A 15,170-nucleotide genomic window follows, 5' to 3' on the forward strand; every position below is an offset into this window, starting at 1 on the left:
TGTGTATGTAGTGCAGAAAAAAAAAAAAAAAAAGGTCCTGCGCCAAAAATTGAGCACAGATGTTGGTCAGTAACGTCCGTCACTGAACAGCGCTCAAAGGCAACAGGAATTTGATCAAAAAAATTTGATCAAAAAAAATTAAAAAAAGACCCCACAGCACCCTCAAAAAAAAAAAAAAAGGTGATCAGTGATGCGACACTGATTACCAGTGATGGGCAGCAGGTGCACAACCTTTGGTGCAACTGACAGTGCAACTGGCAGGTATATATAAAAAAAAAACCTCTGCACCCCCAAAAAGTTGCTGATCACCTCAGATATAGTGATCAGCACAAAAGGGGGGGGCAGCAGACACAAAATATAGCACTCTCTATCACTCTCTGTCACTATCTCTCACTATCTATCACTATCTATCACTATCTATCACTATCTATCACTCTATGACACTGCAGCAGCAGCACTGACAGTTATATATATAAAAAATAACCCCTGCACCCCCAAAAAGTTGCTGGGGGTGCACAAAAGGGGGGCAGCAGACACAAAATATAGCACTCTCTATCACTCTCTGTCACTATCTCTCTCTATCTCTCTCTATCTCTCTCTATCTATCACTCTATGACACTGCAGCAGCAGCACTGACAGTTATATATATAAAAAATAACCCCTGCACCCCCAAAAAGTTGCTGGGGGTGCACAAAAGGGGGGCAGCAGACACAAAATATAGCACTTTCTATCACTATCTCTCTCTATCTCTCTATCTCTCACTATCTATCACTCTATGACACTGCAGCAGCAGCACTGACAGGTATATATATAAAAAAAAAACCCTGCGCCCCCAAAAAGTTGCTGATCAGTTAATTTATACTGATCAGCACAAAAGGGGGGGGCAGCAGTCAGTTGCACACGCAGTACAGCTGTATATATATAAAAAAAATATAGCACAATCTGTCACTATCTCTCTATCTCTCTCTATCTCTCTCTATCTCTCTATCTATAACTCTATCACACTGCAGCAGCACAAAATATAGCACTCTCTGTCACTAGCCCTCTCTATCTCTCTCTATCTCTCTCTCTCTATCTCTCTATCTATAACTCGAACACACTGCAGCAGTACAACACAGCACAGCACAACACAGGAAGTCACAAGAAGTAACAAGATCCAGGAACGCTACAAGCAGTGATCAGGTAAGTGTTTGCAAGGATCAGGTCAGTATATCGCGGCAGATAGGCACGGTGACCGCACTGCACGCAATTCCAGACCGGAATGGCGTCTGCAGTGCAGTCACCGTTAGTTTAAATCACCCTCCATGGCTGTGATTGGTTGGTCGGTCCGACGAACCAATCACGGCCTTTGGGGGCGGGTGGGGGGAGGTGGGGTGACACCAGTGTCACCCTTACACCCCGTGGTGATTGGTGCTGTACTTTACAGCACCAATCACCACCGATCCCTGTGTCACCGGCGAACGTTATTCGCCGGTGACACAGAAAACGCTGTAATTGGCTGTTCACACTGAACAGCCAATCACAGCGATCGCCGACGGGGGGGCGGCATCGCAGCCCCCCCTGGGCATGCAGGGACATGTCTGCTGTCAGGGACAGCAGACATGTTTAAACTTTCACCGCGTCTATAGACGCGGTGACAGTTTTAAGCCATGACGTACATTTACGCCATGTGTCGGGAAGTACATCCCGGCCATGACGTAAATGTACGTCAAATGTCGGGAAGGGGTTAAACATGTTACCTCAAACCATATTTGATCCTTATTTTTTTGTAAGGATATCAATATGCTTATCCCAAGCATGTTTAAATTGTACTACTGTATTTGCGTCTACCACCTCTGTTGGGAGGCTATTCCACTTATCTACTACTTTTTCTGTGAAAAAATTCTTCCTCGCATTTCCCCTGAATCTTCCTCCCTCTAGTTTCAGTGCATGTCCTCGTGTTCTGTTGCTCCTCTTCCTGTGAAGAATGTCTCCCACCTGTACCTTGTTAAAGCCCTTGATATATTTGAAAGTTTCTATCATGTCCCCCCTTTCCCTTCTCTGCTCTAAAGTATGCATATTAAGATCTTTTAGTCTTTCCTGGTACGTTTTGTGATGTAGGCCATGCACCATTTTAGTTGCTCTTCTTTGTACAGTCTCTAATGTATTTATATCCTTCTGGAGATATGGCCTCCAGAACTGAACACAATACTCTAGGTGAGGTCGTACCAATGACCTATACAGTGGCATTATTACTTCTTTCTTTCTACTGCTGATACCTCTCCCTATGCAACCAAGCATCTGACTTGCCTTCTTCATTGCTTTGTTACATTGCCTACCTGCTTTTAAGTCCCCTGAAATAGTGACACCTAGATCCCTCTCTTCCTCAGTAGTTTCCATTATAGTGCCATTTATACTATATTGAGTCTTTGGATTTCTGAGACCCAAGTGCATGATTTTGCATTTTTTGGCATTAAACTGTAGTTGCCATTCTCTTGACCATTTCTCTAATCTGCCTAGATCCTCAATTATTTGTTTTACCCCTCCTGGTGTGTCTACCCTGTTCCATACCTTTGTGTCATCTGCAAAAAGGCACATTTTACCCTCAATTCCATTTGCAATATCACCAATAAAGATATTAAAAAGCACCGGTCCAAGTACAGATCCCTGGGGTACTCCACTTGTAACCTTTCCCTCCTTTGACTGTACTCCGTTTACTACAACTCTCTTTTTTCTGTCCTGCAACCACGCTCTTATCCATTCAACTATCTTAGAATCCAATCCCAAGCTTTCAAGTTTATTTAACAGTCTGCGATGTGGGACAGTGTCAAAAGCTTTACTAAAGTCTAGATAAACTACATCTACAGCCCCACCTTGATCTATTACTTTAGTCAACCAGTCAAAAAAGTCAATAAGATTTGTTTGACATGATCTTCACCCAGACATGCTCGTACAGTCTGTTTTTTAGCGGCCTAATGGTCCTACCCACATATTCAAGCCCGCAGGGACATTTTAATAAGTAAATAACCCCTTTTGTTTCACATGATAGGTGTTGTCTGTATTTGTAAGTGGTCTTGTTAGTGGTGGAGGTCCAAGTCTGTTGGCCTTTAGTCGTGGATGTGGTCAAATTCATGCAGCCTGTACACTTGCCACAGTAGAAAAAACCTTTACTGTCCGTTAGTCTGGTCTGGATGATGTTTACAGGTTTTATGTGGTTTCTGACTAGTTTCTGCTTTAAGTCTGGGGCTTTCCTGAAAATGAGTCTTGGTCTTTCTGTCAAGTGGTCTCGTAATTGGTAATCCTGCTGGAGTATGTGCCAGTGTTTTTGTAAAATCTGTTTTAACTGTTTAGATGACCTATTGTATTGTGTAATAAAGGGTATCTCCTGTGGGATATGTGGTTGGTCTTTCTGTTTTATCTGGAGAGTGTCAGTCCTGTTGAGTGTAGAAATGTCCTCGTATGCCTTATCCACTATATCCCTGTCATACTGTTTAGCAAGGAATTGATCCCTGAGTTCGTTCGCCTGTGTGTGAAAATCGCTAGGTCTGGAGCAGTTGCGTTTAATACGTCTGAATTGTCCCTTTGGAATGCCATCCAGCCATGGCTTATAGTGGCCACTAGTGTACAGAATATAACTGTTGACGTTTACAGACTTCCTGAATGTCTTTGTCTGCAGTGAGTTGGAGTCTATGAATATCTCTAGATCCAGGAACTGTACTGAACTCCTGCTGTATTGTGTAGTGAAGTGGATGTTCCTGTCATTGTTATTGAGGTGTTCCATGAATGCCAGTAGTGAGTCGTGGGATCTCTTCCAGATAAAAATGCAATCGTCAATATATCTCAGCCACAGGATCAAATGTGGCGACCAGTCACGCTCACCCCAGATGTAATCCTCCTCCCACTTTCCCATGAAGAGGTTTGGGTAACTGGGTGCCACCTTTGATCCCATGGCAGTCCCTGTGGTCTGTAAGTAGAATGAGCCATTAAACCAGGTGTAATTGTGATGTAATATGAAATCTATGGAGTCTATTAAAAATTGTATTTGGTCCGGTTCTAATTGCTGTGCTTTGTCCAGGAAGTGTCTAGTGCTATCTAGCCCTTGATTGTGTTTTATGATGGTTTATAAAGATGTCACATCACTAGTGGCTATCCAGTAATCTTCCTGCCAGTCTATGGTATGTAGGGTGTTGATTATGTCCGTGGTGTCCCGAATGTGTGATGGTAGAGTTTTTACTAGGTCCTGGAGGAAAGTGTCAGTATATTGTGAGAGATTTGAGGAAATGGATTCTATACCCGATATGATAGGTCTACCTGGTGGTTTGTGCAGATTTTTGTGTAATTTTGGCAAATAGTAGAATACCGGTATTTTGGGATGCTGTTTTCTGAGGAACGTGAGGAACGTGTATTTTGATTTGTTGAGTATGCCCTTATCATAGCCTGTGTGTAGTAATGTGTCCAGTTGTTTATTGAAATCAGTTGTGGGGTCGGAGGGTAGTATGGTGTACGTATCCTTGTCGCCTAGTAGAACCAAAGCCCCTATCAGACAGACAGCAGGCAAACGCAAAACTTTACTCAAACACACAGCTAGTAACAAGTGCAATCCACCCATGACATACAAAGATACGGGACTGACGTACCAGCAGTATATGTCCAAACTGCATAAACACGACATATCAGACAATAACATCAAGGTTGACGATAACCCAACAACAGACTTAGACAATACCTTAAATACTTCGACTAACACTTCCTTCTCGGTTCACGAAATTGAGGACGATCTTGACTACGACAACCTTACAAGACTTTCCTTTGACCAGGGGTGGGTCACAACACAGCGACAATACGACTTGACACAGACTACTCAAAATCCTGACAGACCAGCGACACCCTCAACTACGACATCCGTGGTCTCCACCACACAGACACTGGACAACACTGACAATCTATGGGGGGGAAATTTTTTAGATACCGAGGCGGGCCGAAGGGCCTGCCTCCCAAAGATGACCGAGACAAAGACACAAACCAGCAAGAAAAGACACATAGAATTAGAAGAGGCTGCAGAGGTGGGGACACCAAAAAAAACAAAAAAAACAACCAACACCGAACAACAACTAAATCAGGATAATCATACACACACACAGATCTTCAACCTAAGCAATACCACACTCACACATGAACAAGAATTGGTACTGACCAAGGGCCTCAAATTTGCACCCACTAGGAAACCAGACAAATTCACCACCTACTGCGATCTACAGGCATTCACACGGAAATTATGTCTTAAAAAAGACTTTATGACCAACCCCATCATACGCAATCAATCAGTGACACCGGACAAATACAAACATACTGAGCTACGACCCAAATCCACCTTCAATCCCACACACGTAAAGAGCCACCAAATCAAGACATTTGAATCACTGGTCACTGAAGACCTTGATCACCTGACTTCCAAATAAGATAGCTACCACTCACGCTATAACATGAATAGGAGAGAACTACAGGCACTCAAACAATTGGAAAACAATGAACAATTAAACATCAAACCAGCGGATAAGGGAGGGGGGATAGTCGTCCTCAATAAGGCAGATTACATTGAAGAGTCCTTAAGACTACTAGGCGACAAGGATACGTACACCATACTACTTTCCGACCCCACAACTGATTTCAATAAACAACTGGACACATTACTACACACAGGCTATGATAAGGGAATACTCAACAAATCAGAATACACGTTCCTCACGTTCCTCAGAAAACAACATCCCAAAATACCGGTATTCTACTATTTGCCAAAAATACACAAAAATCTGCACAAACCACCAGGTAGACCTATCATATCGGGTATAGATTCCATTTCCTCAAATCTCTCACAATATACTGACACTTTCCTCCAGGACCTAGTAAAAACTCTACCATCACACATTCGGGACACCACGGACATAATCAACACCCTACATACCATAGACTGGCAGGAAGATTACTGGATAGCCACTAGGGTACTTGTGAGTTATCCGGGCGTCCGATTTTTTGATTGTATGCCTTAAGTTAAGGCATACAATCAGATGCGATGCGATATCGCATCGCATCGCATCGCATGCGACCATCGGATGCGATGACCCGATTTTTCCATAGGAATCAATGTTAAAATGATTCCTATGGAAAAAGGGGTCCTTTTCATACCCCTACTATCCAAGTGGGCATGGAGTTGGATATAAACCTGTGGCGAGCGTAGCGAGCCACCGAGCCCGAAGCGTGGCGAGCGAAGCGAGCCCCGCGAGGGGACGGTATTCCGTGTCCCCTCGCGGGGCTCGCTACGCTCGCCACGCTTCGGGCTCGGTGGCTCGCTACGCTCGCCACAGGTTTATATCCAACTCCATGCCCACTTGGATAGTAGGGGTATGAAAAGGACCCTTTTTCCCATTGAATTCCATGTTAAAATGGACTCAGTCCATTTTAACATTGATTCCTATGGAAAAATCGGGTCATCGCATCGCATCGCATCGCATCGCATCCGATGGTCGCATGCGATGCGATGCGATGTCCCGATCCGACCCGATTTCAAAATCGGACGCCCGGATAACTCACAAGTACCGCCACTAGTGATGTGACATCTTTATACACCATCATAAAACACAATCAAGGGCTAGATAGCACTAGACACTTCCTGGACAAAGCACAGCAATTAGAACCGGACCAAATACAATTTTTAATAGACTCCATAGATTTCATATTACATCACAATTACACCTGGTTTAATGGCTCATTCTACTTACAGACCACAGGGACTGCCATGGGATCAAAGGTGGCGCCCAGTTACGCAAATCTCTTCATGGGAAAGTGGGAGGAGGATTACATCTGGGGTGAGCGTGACTGGTCGCCACATTTGATCCTGTGGCTGAGATATATTGACGATTGCATTTTTATCTGGAAGAGATCCCACGACTCACTACTGGCATTCATGGAACACCTCAATAACAATGACAGGAACATCCACTTCATTACACAATACAGCAGGAGTTCAGTACAGTTCCTGGATCTAGAGATATTCATAGACTCCAACTCACTGCAGACAAAGACATTCAGGAAGTCTGTAAACGTCAACAGTTATATTCTGTACACTAGTGGCCACTATAAGCCATGGCTGGATGGCATTCCAAAGGGACAATTCAGACGTATTAAACGCAACTGCTCCAGACCTAGCGATTTTCACACACAGGCGAACGAACTCAGGGATCAATTCCTTGCTAAACAGTATGACAGGGATATAGTGGATAAGGCATACGAGGACATTTCTACACTCAACAGGACTGACACTCTCCAGATAAAACAGAAAGACCAACCACATATCCCACAGGAGATAGCCTTCATTACACAATACAATAGGTCATCTAAACAGTTAAAACAGATTTTACAAAAACACTGGCACATACTCCAGCAGGATTACCAATTACGAGACCACTTGACAGAAAGACCAAAACTCATTTTCAGGAAAGCCCCAGACTTAAAGCAGAAACTAGTCAGAAACCACATAAAACCCGTAAACATCATCCAGACCAGACTAACGGACAGTAAAGGTTTTTTCTACTGTGGCAAGTGTACAGGCTGCATGAATTTGACCACATCCACGACTAAAGGCCAACAGACTTGGACCTCCACCACTAACAAGACCACTTACAAATACAGACAACACCTATCATGTGAAACAAAAGGGGTTATTTACTTATTAAAATGTCCCTTCGGGCTTGAATATGTGGGTAGGACCATTAGGCCGCTAAAAAACAGACTGTACGAGCATGTCCGTAACATAAAAATTGGTTATGAAAAACAAAGTGTCTCCCTACATTTCAAACAGGTACACAGTTCCAATCCAAGAGGCTTAACATTTACAGCCATAGAAGCACCTGTGGTGAACTGGAGGGGGGGAGATCACATACAGGTTCTGAACAAAAAGGAACTCTACTGGATTTTCACCCTACATACCCTTCATCCAGGGGGTTTAAATATTGACTTTAATAATGGGAGCCTATAACTGCCATACCATTAATAGTAACCCTGCAGAATGAATTCCACCATTATAGATTACTGTAGACACAGGGTTATGTTATTAGTGGATTACACTTTTGATCAGCGAATATCGCTGATTTTGACAGCACACAGGAGGTTAATGCCCCATTCATTCAGACTGTCACAGTTAGCCTTGCTCCATATGAAGTGACAGACCTATTTTAAAACAGACACCATGTTGACAATGAACAACATCTATCTCTCTGCATAGGGCCGCTATTACAGCACACATGAGGTTAATACCCCATTAATTCAGACTTGAACTACGGTATGTGCTCCATTCAAACTCACGGACCAATCCTGGTCTGGAGTCCGTGATTGACAGGTCAGGCTACCTATCACGCACCATGAAGGCGGGACCATCCTGCTAATAAAAGAAACATGCCAAATAACGCCATACATCCTTGAAAAAGGCCGGGACACGGCCGAAACGCGTTGGACACCAATTTGCTACAGCCACATCACACCATCAAGTCTTCTCTCCGAGCGGAGGAGAGTCGAGCGCACACTAGCTCCGGCTACAGGCTACTTCCGGGGTACGCGTCACACCGCTAACCCGGTAGTCTCCTGTGAGTCTGTAGTAGCAGTGTGAGGACTCTGGCTGGCGTGCTGCACGGAAGGCAGACGCAGCTTAACACTTCATCGTAGAGGACTGACTGCGGGGGACCGATCAGGAACTTCAGTGTGGACAATCTGTAGGTAAGTGTATAGTGCACCACTAGGGGTTTTTGGGACGCCAGCCCCTGGTGCCATTCATACACCTACCACTGGACACAAACTCTCTGCACCCGGCCCACCCAGTATGGTTTTCTCTCTGTCCCTACTACTCAATATTTTGTGACCTAATACCCTGACAACTGCACCTATTCCATTTAACGGAGCTACACCAGTGTTAAAGCAGACACAGTGGATACTGTGAGAGTTCTATCACTGGACCTTACTCACTGCTCCTCTGCAGTATTTGGGACACACTATATTGTTTAATTTCCTGGACTACATTCATGGTTACTATCATGACTGCACTCATTTATGGTTAATACAATAAAACCACTTGTTCTATCTTCAGTCCCTTGTTGCAATCTTTATTTAAACAGTGTAATCATTCCACTCTGGGATTAGTACTACATACATATCAGAAGGTGAGCGCAGGGCCACCCCCAAACTCTACAATACCCCAAGAGTGTGGACACACTCTAGCCCCGCAGCCCCCTTCGCTCAAACAGGTATCCATAGCGCGGACAAATCCGTACTTTAACCAGGAAAATTTTAGTTAAGAGGTTTTGTAATTGCAGGAGTGACTGCTGCAAAATCTCAAGCCGCTCAGGCTTCAAGGCCAAAAAAGCCGTGTTAAAGGCAACCAAGGAGGCTTGCAAGGCCTTTAAGCACAGCAATGAAACAAACAGACAAACAGACCAGACCACCTGGGCAAACTGAACAAACAAAACCTGAACTGGACCTAACTGGAATGGAAGATTTTTTTTTTTAATATGGATAAATATATAAGTCCAGGAATCAAGTAAAACACCCAAAACAAAATTTTATATATGCATGTATACACTATGACTACTGTGAATACATGCATACACCGGTTAGGCCAGTGATAATGTTAGGTTTCAGGTATGCACCCGCAGCCGGACTGCTGTTAAGGACAGCCACGGCAGGATCCTACGCTAACTCTGTCGACCCCCCGAGTAGGGTGACCAGTTCCTGCAGGAACTAGGCTCCATCTATAGCCACCGCAATTGAAAGGGTGAGATAAGACCGCCCTAGCTCCGGTGCAGCCAGCAACTGCTTGAGATTTCACCCTAAATAGCAAAGTGGAGGGATAATAAACAAAGGAAAAATGTCCTGGAGAGCAACTTTCAAAAAGCAACGAACCAAGTCCCCAGAAAGGGGGGCTTACAGCACCAGGAAGGGACTGCCAACTAAGAGGTGACCACCAAGGAGGATTCCCTTGTGAATAAATTAAGGGCACAGAATATTGAGCTGTAATGGCAAAGACCTACCACTGGAGGCCACCAGAGAGTCAAATGCCAAACACAACCTGAACAGAACACAAAACAGAACTGTACCATTAATCATGGTTCCTAACAGTCACATGACATCACCCGCCCACCCTGCCTTCATCCCGGTGCTCCCAAATATTAATCAGTTGAGACTGACTTATATTTGTGAAAGCAGGGGAAATCTATTGATGGCCACCAACCATCAAACGTTTTCTCCTGCAGGGGCACATGCTTGGGGATTTGGCATGGCGTTGTCAAATGGACTCGGAAAGCTGCAAGCTTCTCAGATTACCAAGTCAGTTAGAATGAAACCCTTAGTGTGATGGCTACGTGAGGCTGAGGTTCCTCAATCCCTGTGTCCACCTTATTGCACAGTGAGAGGGAGAGGGGTGTCTGTGTGTATGTGATAATGGAGTTCCCTGAGGGCATCTAATTGCACAGTAAGAGGGAGAGGGGTTTCCATATGTATGTGATTGTGGGGTTCCCTAAGCCATCTTGTAGCACAGTGAGAGGGGTGTCTGTATGTATGTGATTGTGGGGTTCCCTGAGGGCATTGTGTTGCACAGTGAGAGGGAGAGGGGAGTCCGTATGTATGTGATTGTGGGGTTCCCTGAGGCCATCTTGTTGCACAGTGAGAGACAGAGGGGTGTCTGTGTGTATGTGATTGTGGAGTTCCCTGAGGTCATGATGTTGCACAGTGAGAGGTAGAGGGGTGTCCGTATGTATGTGATTGTGGGGTTCCCTGAGGCCATCTTGTTGCACAGTGAGAGGTAGAGGGGTTTCCATATGTATGTGATTGTGGGGTTCCCTGAGGCCATCTTGTTGCACAGTGAGAAGGAGAGGGGTGTCTGTATGGATGTGATTGTGGAGTTCCCTGAGGCCATCTTGTTGCACAGTGAGAAGGAGAGGGGTGTCTGTGTGTATGTGATTGTGGGGTTCCCTGAGGCCATCTTGTTGTACAGTGAGAGGGAGAGGGGTGCCCATGTGTATGTGATTATGGAGTTCCCTGAGGGCATTGTGTTGCACAGTGAGAGGGAGAGGGGTGTCTGTGTGTATGTAATTATGGAGTTCCCTGAGGGCATTGTGTTGTACAGTGAGAGGGAGAGGGGTGTCTATGTATGTGATTGTGGGGTTCCCTGAGGGCATTGTGTTGCACAGTGAGAGGGAGAGGGGTGTCTGTATGTATGTGATTGTGGGGTTCCCTGAGGGCATTGTGTTGCACAGTGAGAGGGAGAGGGGTGTCCGTATGGATGTGATTGTGGGGTTCCCTTAGGCCATCTTGTTGCACAGTGAGAAGGAGAGGGGTGTCTGTATGGATGTGATTGTGGAGTTCCCTGAGGTCATGATGTTGCACAGTGAGAGGTAGAGGGGTGTCCATATGTATGTGATTGTGGGGTTCCCTGAGGCCATCTTGTTGCACAGTGAGAAGGAGAGGGGTGTCTGTATGGATGTGATTATGGAGTTCCCTGAGGCCATCTTGTTGTACAGTGAGAGGAAGAGGGGTGTCTGTATGGATGTGATTGTGGGGTTCCCTGAGGCCATCTTGTTGCACAGTTAGAGGGAGAGGGGTGTCTGTATGTATGTGATTGTGGGGTTCCCTGAGGCCATCTTGTTGCACAGTTAGAGGGAGAGGGGTGTCTGTATGTATGTGATTGTGGGGTTCCCTGAGGCCATCTTGTTGCACAGTGAGAAGGAGAGGGGTGTCTGTATGTATGTGATTGTGGGGTTCCCTGAGGCCATCTTGTTGTACAGTGAGAGGTAGAGGGGTGTCCGTATGGATGTGATTGTGGAGTTCCCTGAGGCCATCTTGTTGCACAGTGAGAAGGAGAGGGGTGTCTGTATGGATGTGATTGTGGAGTTCCCTGAGGCCATCTTGTTGTACAGTGAGAGGGAGAGGGGTGTCTGTATGGATGTGATTGTGGAGTTCCCTGAGGGCATTGTGTTGTACAGTAAGAGGTAGAGGGGTGTCTGTATGGATGTGATTGTGGGGTTCCCTGAGGTCATTGTGTTGTACAGTGAGAGGGAGAGGGGTGTCTGTGTGTATGTGATTGTGGGGTTCCCTGAGGGCATTGTGTTGTACAGTGAGAGGTAGAGGGGTGTCCGTGTGTATGTGATTGTGGGGTTCCCTGAGGGCATTATGTTGTACAGTGAGAGGGAGAGGGGTGTCTGTATGTATGTGATTGTGGGGTTCCCTGAGGGCATTGTGTTGTACAGTGAGAGGGAGAGGGGTGTCTGTGTGTATGTGATTGTGGGGTTCTCTGAGGCCATCTTGTTGCACAGTGAGAAGGAGAGGGGTGTCTGTATGGATGTGATTGTGGAGTTCCCTGAGGCCATCTTGTTGCACAGTGAGAAGGAGAGGGTGTCTGTATGGATGTGATTGTGGAGTTCCCTGAGGCCATCTTGTTGTACAGTGAGAGGGAGAGGGGTGTCTGTATGTATGTGATTATGGGGTTCCCTGAGGCCATCTTGTTGCACAGTTAGAGGGAGAGGGGGGTCTGTATGTATGTGATTGTGGGGTTCCCTGAGGCCATCTTGTTGTACAGTGAGAGGGAGAGGGGTGTCTGTATGGATGTGATTGTGGGGTTCCCTGAGGCCATCTTGTTGCACAGTGAGAAGGAGAGGGGTGTCTGTATGGATGTGATTGTGGAGTTCCCTCAGGCCATCTTGTTGCACAGTGAGAAGGAGAGGGGTGTCCGTATGGATGTGATTGTGGAGTTCCCTGAGGCCATCTTGTTGCACAGTGAGAAGGAGAGGGTGTCTGTATGGATGTGATTGTGGGGTTCCCTGAGGTCATTGTGTTGTACAGTGAGAGGGAGAGGGGTGTCTGTATGTATGTGATTGTGGGGTTCCCTGAGGGCATTGTGTTGTACAGTGAGAGGGAGAGGGGTGTCTGTGTGTATGTGATTGTGGGGTTCTCTGAGGCCATCTTGTTGCACAGTGAGAAGGAGAGGGGTGTCTGTATGGATGTGATTGTGGAGTTCCCTGAGGCCATCTTGTTGCACAGTGAGAAGGAGAGGGTGTCTGTATGGATGTGATTGTGGAGTTCCCTGAGGCCATCTTGTTGTACAGTGAGAGGGAGAGGGGTGTCTGTATGTATGTGATTGTGGGGTTCCCTGAGGCCATCTTGTTGCACAGTTAGAGGGAGAGGGGTGTCTGTATGTATGTGATTGTGGGGTTCCCTGAGGCCATCTTGTTGTACAGTGAGAGGGAGAGGGGTGTCTGTATGGATGTGATTGTGGGGTTCCCTGAGGCCATCTTGTTGCACAGTGAGAAGGAGAGGGGTGTCTGTATGGATGTGATTGTGGAGTTCCCTCAGGCCATCTTGTTGCACAGTGAGAAGGAGAGGGGTGTCCGTATGGATGTGATTATGGAGTTCCCTGAGGCCATCTTGTTGTACAGTGAGAGGGAGAGGGGTGTCTGTATGGATGTGATTGTGGGGTTCCCTGAGGCCATCTTGTTGCACAGTGAGAAGGAGAGGGGTGTCTGTATGGATGTGATTGTGGAGTTCCCTCAGGGCATCTTGTTGCACAGTGAGAGAGGTGTCTGTATGGATGTGATTGTGGAGTTCCCTGAGGCCATCTTGTTGCCCAGTGAGAAGGAGAGGGGTGTCTGTATGGATGTGATTATGGAGTTCCCTGAGGGCATTTTGTTGCACAATTAGAGACAGAGGGGTGTCTGTGTAATATATATGATCAGTCTTCTCATTTCTATCTGTATTGTGTTTTCTCCCCAGCATGAGAAGCTCCATAGAACCAGGTGCCCATAATTTATTATACCACAGATGAGTAATACTAGGTGTCAGGACCAAGAAGGCAGAGTTGGGATTCCCATGAGGAACATTGTGCAGCCTCCATGCTGTCGTGACTCTGCTGGTGGAAAGAGGAAGAAGATGTCACCAAGATTCCTTACTGAGGGAAATGTGAGTTTTTCCATACAACATAACTACATTATTGACACCATTACTGACACCTCTCCTCACTGACCCATCTGGTGCTGTCTTCTCCTAAATGACCATTCTTGTGCTGTCTCCTCCTCACTGACCACTCCTGCGCTGTCTCCTCCTCACTGACCACTCCTGCGCTGTCTCCTCCTCACTGACCACTCCTGCGCTGTCTCCTCCTCACTGACCACTCCTGCGCTGTCTCCTCCTCACTGACCACTCCTGCGCTGTCTCCTCCTCACTGACCACTCCTGCGCTGTCTCCTCCTCACTGACCACTCCTGCGCTGTCTCCTCCTCACTGACCACGCTTGTGCTGTCTCCTCCTCACTGACGCATCTTGTGCTGTCTCCTCCTCACTGACCACTCCTGTGCTGTCTCCTTATCACTGACCCATCTTGTGCTGCCTCCTCCTCACTGACCATTCTTGCACTGTCTCCTCCTCACTGACCACTCCTGCGCTGTCTCCTCCTTACTGACCACTCCTGTGCTGTCTCCTCCTCACTGACCACTCCTGCGCTGTCTGCTCCTCACTGACCACTCCTGCGCTGTCTCCTCCTCACTGACCACTCCTGCACTGTCTCCTCCTCACTGACCACTCCTGCGCTGTCTCCTCACTGACCTCTCCTCCATTGTTTCCTCCTCAATGACCACTCTTGTGCTGTCTTCTCCTCACTGACCACTCATGCGCTGTCCCCTTTCTCACTGACCACTCCTCACGGACCACTCCTGCGCTGTCTCCTCCTCACTGACCACTCCTGCGCTGTCTCCTCCTCACTGACCACTCTAGTGCTGTCTCCTCCTCACTGAACACTCCTGCGCAGTCTCCTCCTTACTGACCACTCCTTTGCTGTCTTCTCCTCACCAGTGGTGTAGCTGCTCACTGACCTCTCCTCCATTGTTTCCTCCTCAATGACTACTCTTGTGCTGTCTCCTCCTTACTGACTACTCTTGCGCTGTCTCCTCCTCACTGACCACTCCTGTGTTGTCTCCTCCTCACTGACTACTCCTGCGCTGTCTCCTCCTCACTGACTACTCCTGCGCTGTCTCCTCCTCAATGACTACTCTTGTGCTGTCTCCTCCTTACTGACTACTCTTGCGCTGTCTCCTCCTCACTGACCATGACCACTCCTGTGTTGTCTCCTCCTCACTGACTACTCCTGCGCTGTCTCCTCCTCAC

At 46.7% G+C, this 15,170-nt stretch overlaps 1 protein-coding gene across 1 annotated transcript in view; it reads left to right on the forward strand.

Moving 5' to 3' along the window:
* Positions 1-13,802: 13,802 nt before the first annotated feature.
* LOC146058639 (transient receptor potential cation channel subfamily M member 2-like) overlaps positions 13,803-15,170 on the forward strand; it is a 263,946-nt gene continuing 262,578 nt past the window's right edge. Inside the window, exon 1 of the mRNA XM_083170912.1 lies at positions 13,803-13,971. Coding sequence (XP_083027038.1) covers positions 13,834-13,971 — 138 coding nt within the window. The 5' untranslated portion in view covers positions 13,803-13,833. The remainder of the gene's footprint in view (positions 13,972-15,170) is intronic.

The sequence above is a fragment of the Crinia signifera genome, chromosome 2, assembly GCF_055691185.1.
Source record: "Crinia signifera chromosome 2, ASM5569118v1, whole genome shotgun sequence".
Taxonomy (NCBI): Eukaryota; Metazoa; Chordata; class Amphibia; order Anura; family Myobatrachidae; genus Crinia; species Crinia signifera.